This window comes from Microtus oregoni, unplaced genomic scaffold, assembly GCF_018167655.1.
Source record: "Microtus oregoni isolate MIOR12 unplaced genomic scaffold, Mior012 000019F_ref0000042, whole genome shotgun sequence".
In the NCBI taxonomy this organism is placed as follows: domain Eukaryota; kingdom Metazoa; phylum Chordata; class Mammalia; order Rodentia; family Cricetidae; genus Microtus; species Microtus oregoni.
In genome coordinates, this window is record NW_024543078.1 from 37,970,273 (window position 1) to 37,986,954 (window position 16,682).

At 44.8% G+C, this 16,682-nt stretch overlaps 1 protein-coding gene across 1 annotated transcript in view; it reads left to right on the forward strand.

Annotated features, from left to right (window-relative positions):
- LOC121459760 (sodium/glucose cotransporter 1-like) overlaps positions 1-16,682 on the forward strand; it is a 67,209-nt gene that overhangs the window by 29,203 nt on the left and 21,324 nt on the right. Inside the window, exons 3-5 of the mRNA XM_041669757.1 lie at positions 1,748-1,852; positions 2,899-2,958; positions 4,055-4,159. Of these exons, the coding sequence (XP_041525691.1) occupies positions 1,748-1,852; positions 2,899-2,958; positions 4,055-4,159 (270 nt within the window). The remainder of the gene's footprint in view (positions 1-1,747; positions 1,853-2,898; positions 2,959-4,054; positions 4,160-16,682) is intronic.

The window sequence follows — 16,682 nt, forward strand, 5'->3', positions numbered from 1 at the left end:
GCATCCATATGCACGCTAATCAGATGGTGGAGCAGAAGGAGTCACGGTTTCATTTCTAAACTAGAAATACACAAACATAACTCTGCTTGTCAACAGCGAATGTTGTCATTGAAAAGGCTTTGTCTGTTTGGACATAACCTGCAGCACCAGGCAGAAGGCGCGGTGGGTGCTTGCCCTGCAAGTGTGCTGGCTCATTTTATGTCAACTTGACACAGCTAAAGTTATCTGAAAGGGGGAGCCTCAGTTGAGAAAATGCTTCCGTGAGATCTGGCTGTATGGCATTTTCTTATTAATAATTGATGGTGGGAGGACCCAGTCTGCTATGGGTGGTGCCATCCCTGGGTTCTATAAGGAAGCAGGCTCAGCAAACCACGATGAGCAACCCAGTCAGCAGAATTCCTCCATGGTCTCTCATCAGCTCCTGCCTCCAGGTTCCTGCCCTGTTTGAGTCTCTGTCCCAACTTCCCTCAATGATGGACCATGATGCTGAAGTGTGAGCCAAATAACCCTCTCTTCCCCACATCCTTTTGGTCACGGTGTTTCATCACAGCACAGTGACCCTAACTAGGACAGCAAGCATGCGGACCTACGCTTGGATCTCCAATCCCCATGCAAAATGCGACACAACAGTTCACTCCTGTAGACCCAACACGAGGGATGGGGTATCGGGTAGAGATAGTGACCCTGGAGGTCACTGGCTAGAGAGCCTGACCATGTGATCCTCTTCTGGACACCCCTTTTTTTTCCCCACAAGAGACAGTATGTCACTACACAGTCAGGTTGGCTTGGAACTTGCTATGCAGCCCGAGGTAGTCTGGACGCATCCGCTTCTGTGAATGCCCACTCTCATGCCACCCTGTCCATCACACTCCAGTCACCCTGGTCTTTTCAGGCCTGCACTCATTCACTTGGCGCCTCTGCAAGAGCAATGTGTCCTCTTGGTTGCTGAGCCATCTCTCCAGGCCCCGGTTGCTATTTTCTCCTTCAGTTCCCATGCACAGCCCCCTTTTCAGTTTCATCCTCACATCCTCTACTCTTGGGGATTTAATGAACATCTTCTTAATTGTTTGTCAGATATATATGGGTGTTCCTGAAAAGTGCGGTGGTTTTTGATTGTTCCTGGGGCACCTCCAGGACCTCTGTAGAAGAAAAACGGCAATGTGGTGTGGATTTAGAGACTACTTGTCATTAACAGTATCTTGTGTTACTTCTGAGCACATGAAATCCCAAAATTTCATGTCAGGAAACCACACAGAAGGCACCAGCTCTGCACTCTTTCTCGACAAGGAGTCTGGGGTCAGGGGTCTCTATGATCGCCTTCAAGAGCATCTGCACTTACTGAGGACTGTGTGGCCCCACCACCTGTTCTGACAGGGTGTGGAGGTGAAAGGCTCAGCCTTGCTTCTGAGCAGACAGTCCCAGGAGGCTCAGGGCACCCTGGTGAGCTGGGGGACTTCCCAGGGCCTCCTCACAGTTAAATCAGATTCAAAAATGACAGACAGATGTGGATGTCGATGTGACCTACTGCTCTTTCGAGCCTCTCTTTGTGTTTTGTTATTTCCCAAGTCCCCATGGCTGCTGTGGGATGTGGTCCCACAGATTTCAATGATGAGTCACTTTAGAATTACCCCAGCTGGTCTCTGATTGCTCAAGTGCCTTCGTTTGGCGGGCACGTCTCTTCTTCCGTTGTCCCAGCCAGAGTGTCCTGCTCACCTAACTGTATTTATTTATCACTTTTTGTTTCCAGATCGGAGCCTCTCTCTTTGCCAGCAACATTGGAAGTGGTCACTTTGTGGGGCTGGCGGGGACAGGAGCAGCCTCAGGCATCGCCATGGGTGGCTTTGAATGGAACGTGAGTATCACCTGAGCCTCCATGTCCTAGAGGTAGAAGGAGCTGGTCCTCAGTTCCATTTTCATTGCTATGATGAAATGTTGGAGACAGGTTAACTTTGTAAAGGAGAGGTACTTCTTCAGTCAACAGAGTTGAAGGCTGAGGTTTAAACAGCATGGTACAGCTCTTGTGAGGCTCCCTCTGGACCGTGGAGCCTCAGTGTGGATGGCAAATGATTGAGGGACATCACCCACTCAGGAAGATGAGTAAGATAGAACCAAGACTGGCTTTGTAACCCCCCCCCCCCCCGGAACAGCTGAGGAGTCCCTTTAGAATTACCCCAGTCACTTCTGAACAGTGCTCTCAAGGACACAAGGAAGTCCCAGTGTGCTCTGCCACCTCATAAAGAGCCCCCACCTTTCTACACTAAGGACCAAACTTCCCCTATGCGATGATAGCGGAGTCGTAGCAGGCAGCTCAGTCTGTGTTCAGGATCTTGAGATCTTATGGGATCCTCAGAAGCACCTGGGTGCAGTAGGGTTTGACTCCAGGAGCATTCACATGAGAGGCCCGCTAGCTATGACAATCACAGGAGCCCCCTTCCCTTGGTCCTCAAAGACAAGGCCTCCTCTAGCCAAGTTAGGCATTGGGAAATGCTACTGGATCTCCTTTTCCCCTTCCTATTCCATTCCTCCCTCTTTCCCTCCCTCCCTACCTCATCCCTTCCTTTTCCTTCCCTTCTTTCTTTCCCTTCTTCTCTAAGTGGTATTTTATTCTTTATAAACCAGGGAAGAGAAGAAAGAGAACTCAGAACTATAGCTGGGAGTCCATGCTGTGTTGACAGTGGGGAGTCCGGGCTGTGTTGATGTGCAGCATCCTGGGTTCTCTCCCAATGTTGCTCACATGCTTTTGCCATAGGCCATGCCAGTAGCAAAGTCTATCCAAGCCCCTTAGGAAGGAAGGGATAGAGAGAGGTGGGGATTTTCTATAGCAGTTCAGCATCTCTTGAGAGAAGCAGAGATGTAGAAGTTTTTCCTGATCTGAGTTAACTCTTCTTATGGTTATAGGCCTTGATCTTTGTGGTTGTGCTGGGCTGGGTGTTTGTCCCCATCTACATCAAGGCTGGGGTAAGTAACCGCTCCATTATCCAACTTTGTCCTTGGAGGGCACAGGGGACTTTATGGCATAAATGACAGAGAATTGTCCAGGTCTACCCTCAGTCCTAGGTTTTAAAATAGCTCCTGATTCTGTGTAGGGGCATCAAACAGTCCCTCTGGCTCTGTTCAGTCCAGGTTTATTGCTCTTCCATCTAGGAAGGTCCCTGGGTGACCCTACTATATTCAGAGCCCCCTGAAGCATCCTCCACCCTTTCTCTGAGTGTGTTCTTATGATACACTGCTGTGAGCTCGTTACTTCCTCCCCTAGAAGGGAAAGAGAGAGAAAAAAAAAACTATTCCCCCTTCTTCATTTATGCACAACATCACCTCCCGTTTTGGAGCCAGTGACTGACCAGACATAGCTTCATCATCACCTCTTCAGTGACGTAGATAAGCACCTCCGCCATGTGAGTGTCTGCATGGGGAGCTAGAGGTGACACAGGACAAGCTGCAGACTGTACCTTCTGGAAGCTCACAGAGTGCTGGTGACAAACTGGTCCCAGAAGACAACAGGCTAAGGCCATAGGGAGCAAAACAGGAAGTGTGGCTGGATTTGCAGAAGGGAAAATTTGAGAAGGCCTGTAGCTACAATCCTTTGTACTGCCTGTGTAGAAGAAGGTGACATTCACATTCGAATAACTTCTCTGGGGCATTGGCAAGAGGCTACCATTGTCTTGTATAGTAGATGCACTATATAGAAAACAAAACACACACAGACACAGGCAGGGAGACAGACACACACAAACACATACGTACATTTGCATACACCTTCTCCAGGGCAAGCATCTGCCTCCTGGGTTACATCCAGTCATGTGTGTATTATAGAACATGTGTTTATTGGATGCTTTTGATACATTGCAGCTGAATGCTAGGGCCTCCCTACGTCTACTGGACAGGGTATGTGGAGCTGAAATAAGCAAATGGCACCTGGCTGTTTTGTAGACTTCCTGGGCTAACAAGGGTTTGAATCCCTGACCACTCCTGATGCTCTGACACCAGGATAGACCCCATTTATCTGCTTGCCCTGGGCTCTCTGTTCACTTGGGCTCCATTTCATCCCATTCAGGTGGTGACCATGCCAGAGTACCTGCGGAAGCGGTTTGGAGGCAAGCGGATCCAGATCTACCTTTCCGTTCTGTCCTTGTTGCTGTACATATTTACCAAGATCTCAGTGAGTGCATAGCCAGGGGCCTGTGGGATGGATGGGGGAGGGAGGCTGGCCATTGGCTCATCTTCTCACTATCCCAAGAAGCAACCATACATTTCTATGGACTTTGCGCATTAGCCTTCTTGGTCCTTAGGGGAAAGTCCTGTTTTCTGCATCAAGGAGCCATGGAGCTCAATGGGATTCCTTGTCCTCCACTGTGTTGTAAGATGAAAATGTATCAGGTTCATGAAAGTTCAGAAAAAGCTGCTTTGACGAGAAGATTAAAGGAAGGTTGAGATGTCACGTGAGCCGTCACCCCATCCCAGGGAATATATCCAAAGGAAATGGAAGCAGCATGTAAAAGAAATAACAAACTCCCAGATTTATTGAAGTCTAATTTACAGTAGTCAAGGTATAGAGTCGACCAAACTGCTCGTCAGCAAGTATAAGTGGAAACTCATCTCTCTCTCTCTTCTCTATCAAACACACACACACACACACACACACACACACACACATACACACACGTCTTAGAAAAAAAATCTCAGCATTTGACAATTTGGGTGAACACGGGGGCCATTATGTTAAATGAAATAAGCCAATTGCAGAAAGATAAATGCTCAAGATCTTATTTATATGTGGGGTTTAAAAAAATTAAACTTATAGAAATAGATTTAAAAATGTTTTTTTTAATTTAAAATTTATGTGTATGTATGTTTTGTGTTCCTTATTCTCCCTTGTACCAACCCCTTCATGTGTCAGTTTGCGTGTGTGTGTGTGTGTGCACTCTTAGTGCCCTATCATTTGATTCCCTGGAACTAGAGTTACAGGCAGCTGTGAACTACCATGTGAGTGCATGTGTCTGTGTGTGTGGATATGTGCGTGTGACTGTCTGTGTGTGTGGATATGTGCGTGTGACTGTCTGTGTGTGTGGATATGTGTGTGTGACTGTCTGTGTGTGTGGATATGTGCGTGTGACTGTCTGTGTGTGTGGATATGTGCGTGTGACTGTCTGTGTGTGTGGATATGTGCGTGTGACTGTCTGTGTGTGTGGATATGTGCGTGTGACTGTCTCTGTGTGTGGATATGTGTGTGTGACTGTCTCTGTGTGTGGATATGTGTGTATGACTGTCTCTGTGTGTGGATATGTGCATGTGACTGTCTCTGTGTGTGGATATGTGCATGTGAATGTCTCTCTGTGTGGATATGTGCGTGTGACTGTCTTTGTGTGTGGATTTGTGTGCGGGAATCCACATGCCAGAAGAAGGCATTGGAGCCTCCTGAAGCTGGAGTGATAGGTGGATGTGAGCCACTTGATGTGAGTGCTGGGAACTAAACCCAGGTCCTCTGGAAGAGCAGCATATGCTCTTAACCACTGAGCCATCTCTTCAGCTCTTCCATATACACAAGGAAAAATTAAAGGAATTGTTAAAAATTTCCATGCAATATATTTTGATCATATTCTCCCCAACTCTTCCTAGATCTTCCCCACCTCCCTACACACCCAATTTCTTCTTTCTCTTCTGAAAGAAGAAAAAAACCCACAACATCAAAACAAACAAACAAACAAAAAGATAAAAAAAATACCAAACCAAACAACAAGAAGAGAATACACAAAAACTTGGAGTCTGCTTTGTGTTGACCAACTACCCCCAAGCATGAGGCCTGTCCTGGAGAGGGGTTCATGTACCCGGTGACACTCCACCAGAGAAAATCAGTTTCCCTCTCCCTGTAGGTATCAATAGTAAATAGCTTCTTGATTAGAGGTGGGACTTTGTATCCACTTTCCCTTCTGAGTCCTGGGATTCTATGGCTTGGACTTGTCCAGATCTTGCTCATGCAGTCACAGTCTCTGTGCATCAGCCCCATTTCCTCTGGATGCTTCTCTTTCCTCGGAGTCATCCCCCACCTCTGGCTCGTAAGTCTTTGCTCTCCTCTTCTGCATAGATCCTGAACCTTGAGCAGAGGGCTGGATACAGACATCTCATTCAGGGCCGAGCGCTCCAGAGTCTCCCACTCTCCGCACGTGCTCCTGCTGTGGGTCTCTGTGTCAATTCCAGCTCCTCAAGAAGCTCTGAAGAGGGTTGAGGGCTGCACCAGTCTGGATCCCAGCAAACGTTCTCTGCACACAAGCTTTACAGCATCACTGTCGTGCATGATAAACTGCTTCTTTAGCAATGCAATCCTTTGCTGCTCCTGGTTCATTATTTCCTTCTCATTTTTCCAGCAGTCTTATAAGTCAAATCCTGGAGTTCATAGCATTTGCTTCCAGTTCTTCAGCACACACCTTTAACTTTTGGAACCAATAACCTTTATGCCTTTACAACATTTAATAAAAACTTAAAAAATGATGGAACTTAAAAATTCAGATAACTTAATGTTTGGCCTGTCCAAAATTTATCAATCATATAAAAATGTTTTCACAAGGTTAGGACACATTGAACTGATTGTAAAACAAAGAAAATATTTTTAAAGTTTTTAGCATACCACATTTATTTTATTCCTCTTAAACATTACCATCTGGTCTGGCCTACATACAAAGACTTAAAAATTGGACTGTTTGTCTCCATGTTCAAGGACAAAAATAATTCTTCTTCTTCTTCTTCTTCTTCTTCTTCTTCTTCTTCTTCTTCTTCTTCTTCTTCTCCTCTTCCTCCTCCTCCTCCTCCTCCTCCTCCTCTTCCTCCTCCTTCCTCCTCCTCCTTCTCCTCTTCCTCCTCCTCCTCCTCTTCTTCTTTTGTTTTGTTTTTCGAGCTAGGGTTTCTCTGTAGCTTTTAGAGCCTCTCCTCAAACTAGCTCTTGTAGACCAGGCTGGCCTCAAACTCACAGAGATCCGCCTGCCTCTGCCTCCTGAGTGCTGGGATTATAGGCGTGCACCACTACTGCCCGGCTAAAAATTCTTTATAATACTTTGGATTCTAGACCCCTAACAGGTGCATAACTTGCAAGGATTTGTCTTTTCACTTTCTGAACAGTATCCTTTGATGTACAAAGATACAAAGATTTTATATTTGGCAGAATTATTGATTTTGTATTTTTTGTTCATGGTTTTGGTGATATTTCTTAGAATTTGTTGTAAAATTCAAGAGAATGGAGATTTATTTCCATGCATGCACATATGGAGTCAGAAATAATTGTTAGATGTCTTTTCCTATTGTTCTCCACCTCATTTTTTTGAGACAAGGTCTCTCAGTAAATGTGGAGATCACCATTCAGCTAGACTGGCTGACTCTGGGATCTGCTGTCTCCAACCCCTGTGCTGGGCTTGTAAACCCTTGCGATCCTACCTATTACCTGGGGCCTAGGGATTTGAACTAAGGCTCTTGTGTACACACAGCAAGCATTGTATTTACTGAGCCCTAAGGAGGGAGGCCCCACCTGAACAGAGCAGAGGGGATGTAGACAGTGGGGTTGGGGACAGCTTAGAAGGGACAGGACGCTCAGAGGGACCTATGTCTTGGCGTAGCTGTGAGAGTTGGAGTGCACAGGAAAGGGAACACAGCTGTCGGTTCTGAAGGGCAGATTCGTGAGTCACAGTTGAAGCTGGTGAGGTCTGTTGGCTGCGGTTGCCATGGAAAGGGTTCTCTGCCCTTAGACTGGCATAGGGCGGTCGTAGAAATAAACCAGCGCCAGGGCTTTTGTTTTCTTCTCCTTATCACCTCACCTACTCTTCAGGTTACTGATTAAACCTCCTTGGACTTGCGAGCCCCCAGGTAGCCAAGCACCAGCCCTTGCAGCCCAGCATAAAGGAGGAGCAGGTTCCCCAGTGGTCACTGTTTCCTACACGTGGCAATTGAACGGGACACAGCTGCAGGCTGCTTCTGTTTGTGATTCTGAGGCTCTTGGCTGGAGGCCCTGGCCAATATAATATTTGTTTCACCCGGTGACTAAACAGCAATCCCAAAGTTGTCTTGAAAATGTACATGACGATGTCTTAGTCCTGCTCTAGTTCCCACTGGGGGCTTTCCCCGTCTCTGGTTCTCACCAGTATACTTCAGGGCTGGAGATGTGTATTTTACTCTCCAAACCATGAGAGAGGAAACTTGAGTTCAAGAGATGTCAGGTAATTTTCTCAAAAGCCACACCACTAGGGCTGGGGAGATGACTCAATTAGTAAATTAGTAAAAGCCACAAAGCCTACTGGCTTGGGTTCCATCCCCAGAACCCACACAAAAAGCCAGATGCAGAGGAATGCATCTGTAATCCCAGCCAAAGCCCAGTGAAGGGGACAGGAGAACCGTCTGCAAGCTTGTGAGCCTGCTAGCCTGGAATAGCTGATAGAGAAACAACAAGAGAGATCCTGTCTTTAGAAGCTGGAAGATGAGAACCGACTCGGGACATTTCCCTCTGACTTCCATGTGTGGATACAGGCACACTGGCAAGGACCCATGCAGTCTCACAAGTGTACACACAGCTGGGATACAGACACACAGCTGTGCAGCGCACACAGATGTGCACACACAGCTGGGATACAGACACATAGCTGTCCAGAGCACACAGATGTGCACACACAGCTGGTGTACAGACCCACAGCTGTCCAGCGGCACACAGATGTGCACACACAGCTGATGTACAGACCCACAGCTGTCCAGCTCTTGGTTCAATGCTTGCAGTCTCACAATCCCACCCTGTGTTCAGGTGAGATGAAGCCAGAGAATGATGGAAAGGAATAGAGTGTCTCACCCTGTGTCCTAAGCAGATGGACGTTTACAGATGGATAAACTGCAGAGAGGGGAAGGGCTTTGTGAGTCTCAACGGGAGCAGAACTGGAATAAGTAGTAGGTTTCCCAACACCACATCTTTTAACCTATGTTATCTCTGTTGTGTCAATCTTACATTCCTCTGTGGAGATCAGGTCAAAACTCAAACCTCAGGGAAAATGAAGAGGTTTATAATGCACACTGTACCCGAAGGCTGAAAGAAGGCCCTGGGAGGACTACATGGAGGAAGCATCTGCTTCAGAGTGGGTGTGTGATGACGGTGAAGGAAGGGTGTGTACGCAGAAAAAAGGTTTAAATTTGGTTGGCTTTAGGTTCACTTTACAGCATAAGATGACATTTTTAGGAAAATTACAGCTATACCTGTTGGAATCCTGATGTTCAGGAACACAGGGCTCATAGATACAGAGTTAGTTTTCAAACAGCAGTGGTAAGGATTTATATTAAAGAGGGATGTGTGTGTGTGTGTGTGTGTGTGTGTGTGTGTGTGTGTGTGTGTGCATGCACAGAGGGTGTGTGAGACTCATATCCAGACAAGGAATAGTTAAGGACCCGCTAGGAGGGGTTTGGAGGGATGTAGGGATTTAGTAGGTGTATCTCTGGTAGAAGAGGAAGACAGGGAATTGCAGGTATAGGTTATCAGCGGCAAGGAGACTCAGTTGTGGCTGTCACCTTGTGATCATGTCTCTTTGTCACTCCGTGGATTTTTTTTAATGGTTCACTTGAACACCTGCTACATCAGTCTGTGAGAGGCATTTTGTTCTGCGAGATTTGCTGACGTAGTGTATCTCAATCAAATACGTCCAATCAGTTGAGATAAAGCTTCAGATTTTATGAATCATCAACAGCTGACTGTCCTGTCTTCCATTTCCCAGAGCTGTTATCACAAACCATGACTTCAATACACTTTTAACAGCAACCCCGGCTGCACATTTTAGGTCTCTGGGTAGCAATAAAAGCTTTTGCGCTTGCTTAATGTTTGATGCTTATGACCTGGACTGTTCACTTTGACAAACAGCAAGAGAAATTTGAGTAATGAGACTTCTCCATCTGAAACCTTAGTGCCAGGGAGAACTTACTGGGTGCTCAGAGATATCTTGGTTAGGATCAGAAAGGGCAGGAAACACACACACACACACACACACACACACACACACACACACTCCCAGGGTTGGGCAGGTATGGTGGTGCATGATTTTAATTCTAGCACTCAGAGCAGAGACAGGAGGATTTTTGTGAGTTCAAGGCCATTCCAGTCTATATAGTGTGTTTCAGGATAGCCAGGGCTATGTAGAGAGATCCTGTCTCAATAAAATAAAATAAAAATCCCAGGGATTTAAACCTCTGAGCTGAGGCCAGGTAACCTGCTCAAGGCTGTTACTCTCAGAGGTTTCCCAGTGGGAACCATGTTTTATTGCTTCCCAAGAGTCCCATGGACAGAGTTCAGCGCAGCTCTCAGAGTAATAAGAATGATGCTTGGGTTGAACCCAAACTTTCATCCACTGCTATAACCAAGGTTTTATTGGAAATCCCACAGAGTATAAGCCAATGTGTTTATGTTGTACTGGGCTGTGCTCTTGTCTCAGCCTTTGCCAGAGAAGATAAGGAGAATGGTTTCCAATACCATTTTTGTGGGTATGTGTGTGTATTACTGGGGAATGAACCCAGGGCCTTGTATATGCTAGGCCATCACTACACCACTGAGCTATTTAAAATTTTCTTATTTTAAATTAAAAAAACTTTTGAGATAAATTCTCACCTAAGTTGCCCAGACTAGCCTTGGACTCTGTAGGTCTTGAGGTGATGACATTCCTGCCTCAGTGTCCCTAACAGTTGGGACTCTGAGCCAATGCTACCATGCTTGGCTTCCTACCCCTGTAGAAAAGGAATATCTGTTCTTGGCTTTGAAGGATATACTTTAAAATTGTTACTTCAGGTTGGTAGTGCTTAGCTGCTCTGAGAAAGTTTCTTCTTTACCCCTCCCCTCCCTTTCTTCTTCTCTTCCTCAGTTTTGTTCCTCCCTCCCGTTTTGGTCTGTTTCTCCCTTTCTTTTAGTGCTAATAGAATCTTAGCAAAGGAGTGATCTGGGATGACCTATGAGACACAGTGAGGATACAGGAGACATTTATACCAAGGTTGGCAGTGTATTCTCTAACTCATCTCCCAAGTTTATAAATGAAAAAACCTGCCCCGAATGTTTCGCCCTTCAAAAGTACAAAGAATAATATGACACACACTTTTTTTTATATCTACCACTCAGACTTTATTTATCCCAGCAATTCATTTAAAAAAGAAACAAATCAGAACTTAGCGGTATCTACCCTTAATCTCAGCCACTTCTTAGAAAGTGGACTGTCTTGATATAGTCTTCCATTATGATCCCATATTTTCACTATATATATAAACATCTCATATCAGTTAAGAACCTATTGTTTTATTGTTTCTGCACCATCTTTGAAAGTGTATGGAATTAATGGCATTTAAGAAGAATTTTAGGCAGTGAAAATACCCATACTTCTATAATTTATCTATAAAACCTTTTATATTTTGGTCTTGTGCATATTATGTCTAGAGTTACAAGAAGGACATGCACAGCAGCCCAGTATAGGTCAGGGGCAGAGATTTTGCCTATCATGTACAAGGTCCTGGGTTCAATATCCAATACCATCTGGGCATACATTCATGCATACTTGTGCATGTGCACACGCATACATACACAGGCACACACAGACACAGGCACACATACATACACACAGATATAGAAATACACACATGTTTTGTCTTTCCCCTCTTTAACTATTAAGTTATAAATCTTTCCCAGTTTTTTTTATCTTCATAATCACACTGTTGGAGGGTAGAGAGCTTTGTCTATGGTGTTGATACCCATCTTTCAGCAAAGTATTAAAGAATCACAAAGGCAGACCAACTTTGGCAATGATGACTTTGAAATGTAAGTTTTCTTTAGACCGTTTGAAAATTTTAATTAGAAACTATTAAAAAACGCTTTAAAGCTTCTAGGTTTAATTCAAACAGTTCCAGTTTTGGGAAGGGTCACATACATATGGCCTGGACTGTATGTGCTCTGTTTCCCACTGCAGGAGGGGATGTCTGCAGGCCCCCCCACTCCAGAATGTCTGCATGTCCCCCACTCCAGGGCACCTGGTGACTGAGCTGTTAGCTTTCTTTCAAAAAGACTTCTCTGTGTAGAAAATATTCCAGAAAAGTGATCATTTAGCTTTCAATATTTTGTTTTAGATTTATTTTATTTTTAATTTTTACACACATTTTTGTTAAAACCTTTTTCTTGTCCTTGAGATTATTTCATCATTACACTTTTTGCCCCTCCTCCCCTCCCTTGAACCACTCCCCACGTACACACACTTGCTCCTTCTCACATTCATGGTGCCACCCCTCTTTCTTCAAACTCAGGGCATTGTATAGGTGTTGTCTTCAGTTTGTGGAAAGCAGTCTATAGCCTTGACAATAGCCTGGGTCATTTTGGGGGTTCCCATGGGAGCCCTTTGGCTAAGAGCTCATTAGACATAACCCATTCTTGTTACTAGAAACTTCAGTTGATGCAAGAGAGGTCCAGCTGGGACTCTATATCCCCCATTCCTTGGCAATTTCATTTATATTGCCTTCATATGTGTATATATTTAGTGGAGATTCTACTGTACTAGTTCTTTATACTATCCCTCAAAATACCCCTTTATTTCAGTCGTCTCTCCCTGTACTCCCTCCTTCAACTCCCTCTCCCCTTCCTCTCCTCACTCGACCCTCCTGTTCCAGTTCCCAACCCATATATAATTACCTGTTCTATTTCCCTTTTCTGGGGAGATCTCTCTATTCCCTCCAGTCTCTTTCTCTATGCCAGCCTTCTGTGATTCTCTGGATTGTAGTTTGGTTATCATTGACTTAACGGCTCACATCCACATATAAATGAACATATACTATATTTGTTTTTCTGGTTCTGGGGCATCTCACTCAGGATATTTTTCTGGTTTCATCCATTTACCTATAAATTTCATGATTTCATTTTTAAATGACATTTAAATAGTTTAAATAATTTTTTTAATTAATAATTTTTTTAAGATTTATTTATTTATTGTGTATATAACATTCTGCCTCCATGTACGCCCACATGGCAGAAGAGAGCACCAGATCTCATTACAGATGGTTGTGAGCCACCATGTGGTTGCTGGGAATTGAACTCATGACCTCTGGAAGAGCAACTCTTACCCAAGCATCCAGTGCTCTTAACCATGGAGCCATCTCTCCAGCCCCCAGTTTAAATAATTTAAATGACATTTTTAAAATAGTTGAGTAATATATACTACATTTTCTTTATCTTTATCTGTTGATGGACATCTGGGTTGTTTCCAGCTTCTGGCTATTATGAATGGAGCAGCTATGAGCATGGTTGAGCAAGTGTGTCTGTGGTAGGATAAAGTGTCCTTAGGGTATATGCACAAGAGTGGTAGCTGGATCTTGAGATGGATTGATTCCTATCTTTGTAAGGAACAGGCACACTGATTTTCGTAGTTGCTGTACAAGTTTATACTACCACCTGCGATGGAGGAGTGCTCCCCTTGCTCCACATCCTCACCAGTGTGAGCTGTCACTTTTATTGATCTTAGCCATCCTGACAGTGTAAGATGAAGTCTCCCCTTCCTTCTACTCCTCGCCCCCATGCTCCCAGTTTTGTCAGGCAATCTTGTCTGTTTCCAATTTCCAGGTGTAACCCATATTTCTTATCTGTTTTACCATGTGACTTGGTGCCTGTTCTCAGTACGGCATGCCCACCTTACTTCTCTCCGCGTCTGCTGGTGACTCTTCCAATCCACCCTTTTCTTTCCATCATTTTCAGCTTCGCTCTCCCACCTCACTTTATCCTGTTCAGCTATTGGCCAGCCATCTTCTTTATTAACCAATCACAGTGACATATATTCATAGTGTAAAGGAATATTCCACATTTCTCTCTCTTTGAGTTGATGTTGGCTATGGGCTTGCTGTAACCTGCCTTTATTGTGCTAAGGTATCTCTTGTATTCCTACTCCAGGACTTTATCAAAGTCAAAGGCCCTTTGTGCGTCTAACAAGATCATCATGTGTTTTTGTCTTCAATTTGCTTATCTGGTGGATTACGTTTATTGTTATCATATGTGAACCCATCCCTGTGCCTCTGAGATGAAGTCTACTTGTTCACGGTGGGCAATCATTTCAATGTGTTCTTTGATTCAGTTGGCAAGTACTTATTGAGAATTTTGCATCTATGTTCATAAGGGAAAATTTTCTATAATTCTCTTTCTTTCTTGAGTCTTATGTTGTTTAGGTATCAGAGCAACCATGGCCTTGTAAAAGAATTAGGAACTATTCCTTCTGTTTCTATTCTATGGAATAATTTGAGGAATATTGAGATTAACTCTTCTTTGAAGCCTGGTAAATTCTTCACTAAAACCATCTCTCCCTGGGCCTTTTGGGGTGGTAGACTTTTAAATTCTGCTTTTAATTTCACTGAGCATTACAGTTCTGTTTAAATTGCTTATTTGATCTTGATTTAACTTTGGTAGGTGGTTCACATTGAGAAAATGATTCTTTTCTTTTGGGTTTTCCAATTTGGCGTAACACAGGTTTTTAAAGCATCTCATCATGAGTCTATGGATTTCCTCAGTGTCTGTTGTTAGGTCCCCCTTTACATCTCTAATTTTGTTCATTTGGATCTTCTCTCTCCTCTCCTCCCTTTATGAATTTGAATAAAGGTTTGCCAATCTTATTGATTTTATCAAAGGACTAATTCCTTGTTTCACTGATTCTTTGTATTGTCTTTTTTCTTTCTATTTTATTGGTTTTTGGCTTTTAGTTTGGTGGCTTCTTGACTTCACTTCTTTGGGTGTGATTTCTTTTGTTCTAGAGCTTTCAGGTGTGCTGTTAAGTTACTATTATGAGGTGTCTCCAAGCTTTTGATGTAGGCACTTACGGCTATGAACTTGTCTCTTAGGAGTGCCTTCCTTGTTTCCCTAGGCCTCTTAGATTGGGATGATTCGAGGTCTTGATTTCTGGTCCTGTCTTAGTTGGTTGGGTGTTTTAGTTCTTGGTTTCTGTTCCCTCTCTGCATCTTAGGGAAGTGTGCTGGCTGCAGTTTTCTGATACGGAGTGCTCCTGCAGGGTTGGTGATGGCAGAGAGCAATAGAGGTGGGCTAAGGAAAGGACCGAGAGGTGCTTCAGGAAAGCACTAAGGGGAATCTTATATGATTATAAATCATGTCTTCATGACTATAAGAGGGTCCCTGAGGGAGCTGGAAGTGTGGTGGGAAGGGAGTTCCTGAAAAAGGTTTCAGAACAACAGAGAATTGTCCAGAGAGACAGGGGTGGAAGTGTTAGCAGGAACCTGAGTCTGAACCCAGAGTTGGAGTCTCCAGTAAGTGGAAAGTTAACAGAGCTGAGGTGGATGGAGGAGAAGAAAGCTGAGGTGGGGGAGGTGAATGGAGTGGAGGAGGTGGAGGAGGTGAATTAGCTGAGGTGGAGGAGGTGAGTGGGGAGGTGGAGGAGGTGAATTAGCTGAGGTGGAGGAGGTGAGTGGGGAGGTGGAGGAGGTGAATTAGCTGAGGTGAAGGATGGGCACCTGTTAGCAGGTTGTTACTGGGCTGAGGGAGAGAATGGAGAGACAGTATAGAGGACAGGAAGGACAGTGAGATTTGCTTACCTAAGTCCCTGCAGGTGTGGCCATTGGGGATCCTGAGTAGAGAGAGTTCCTAGGTATCAACCACTGACAGAGATGCAGGGAGGGAAGGAAGGCTGGGATAGCGGCAAGATTTCACTTGTGCTTTAATCATCATGGCTGGGATTTCTTCCTGTGGTCTCACTGCTGTGCTCACTTCTCTCCTCAGCACCCACTCCCCATGTTTCTTCCTCATTTTCCTTGGGTTTGGTTTGTTGGATAAAAGTTTTTAGGCTGTTTATGTCATGGAGAATTTTTCTTTCTCTTTCAGTCATGGCAAATAGCTTTGCCGGGTATATTATTTGGGTTGACATAATAGTCTTTTAGGACTTGGAATGCGTTGCTCCAGGCTCTTCTGACTTGCCAAAATTTCCACTGGGAATCCAGCTGTGGTTCTGACGTGTGACTTTATATATGACTTGCATTTTTTTCTTTCAGCTTTGAATACACCATCTTCGTTCTGTGGCTTTAGTGTTTTAACCCTGCTATGCTGTGGGTAACTCTCACTGGGGAATCTTTCTACAGGAACGATGGTTGTAGAGAGATTCATATTGTTTGTATTTTTGTGATGACATCTGGTGTATGGGCTTCTGTAGTTAGTTCTGATGTGGACAGAGCAGGTTGGACAGAGGAGAGCATGTGCCTGCAGGTTGGGCCTGGAGGTTACAAAAGCCTTGGGTGGAAGGTCAGGTGGACAGAGGGGACTAGGCTGATGGTCAGGGTGGGCTTCCCGGTCCATGCCTGGTGTGTGGGTGTAGATCTGGCTGGAAAGATTGGGTATGGCATGCAAGAGACCTGTGACTTTCAGAGTAAGTAGAGAGGAGGGTCCTGGCAGACGCCTCAAGACTATTTGTGGTACAGTCCGCAGAGGTTAGACCCCAGGTGCTGGATCCAGACTAGATCTGGTGGGTTCAGGAGAAGATGCGATGAGAGGTCAGGGAAACTCAGGGGCTAGACTTTGAGAAAGAAGCGGGATGTCTGGCTGGATGTGACTTGTAGTGGGTGGTAGGTAGGACAGGGACTGGTGGAAGCTTGGAGGTTGGTTTTGGTGTAGGCAAGATTGACTAGAATAGACCAGGGTACCAGATGTGGTACCCATGCTATATTTGGCA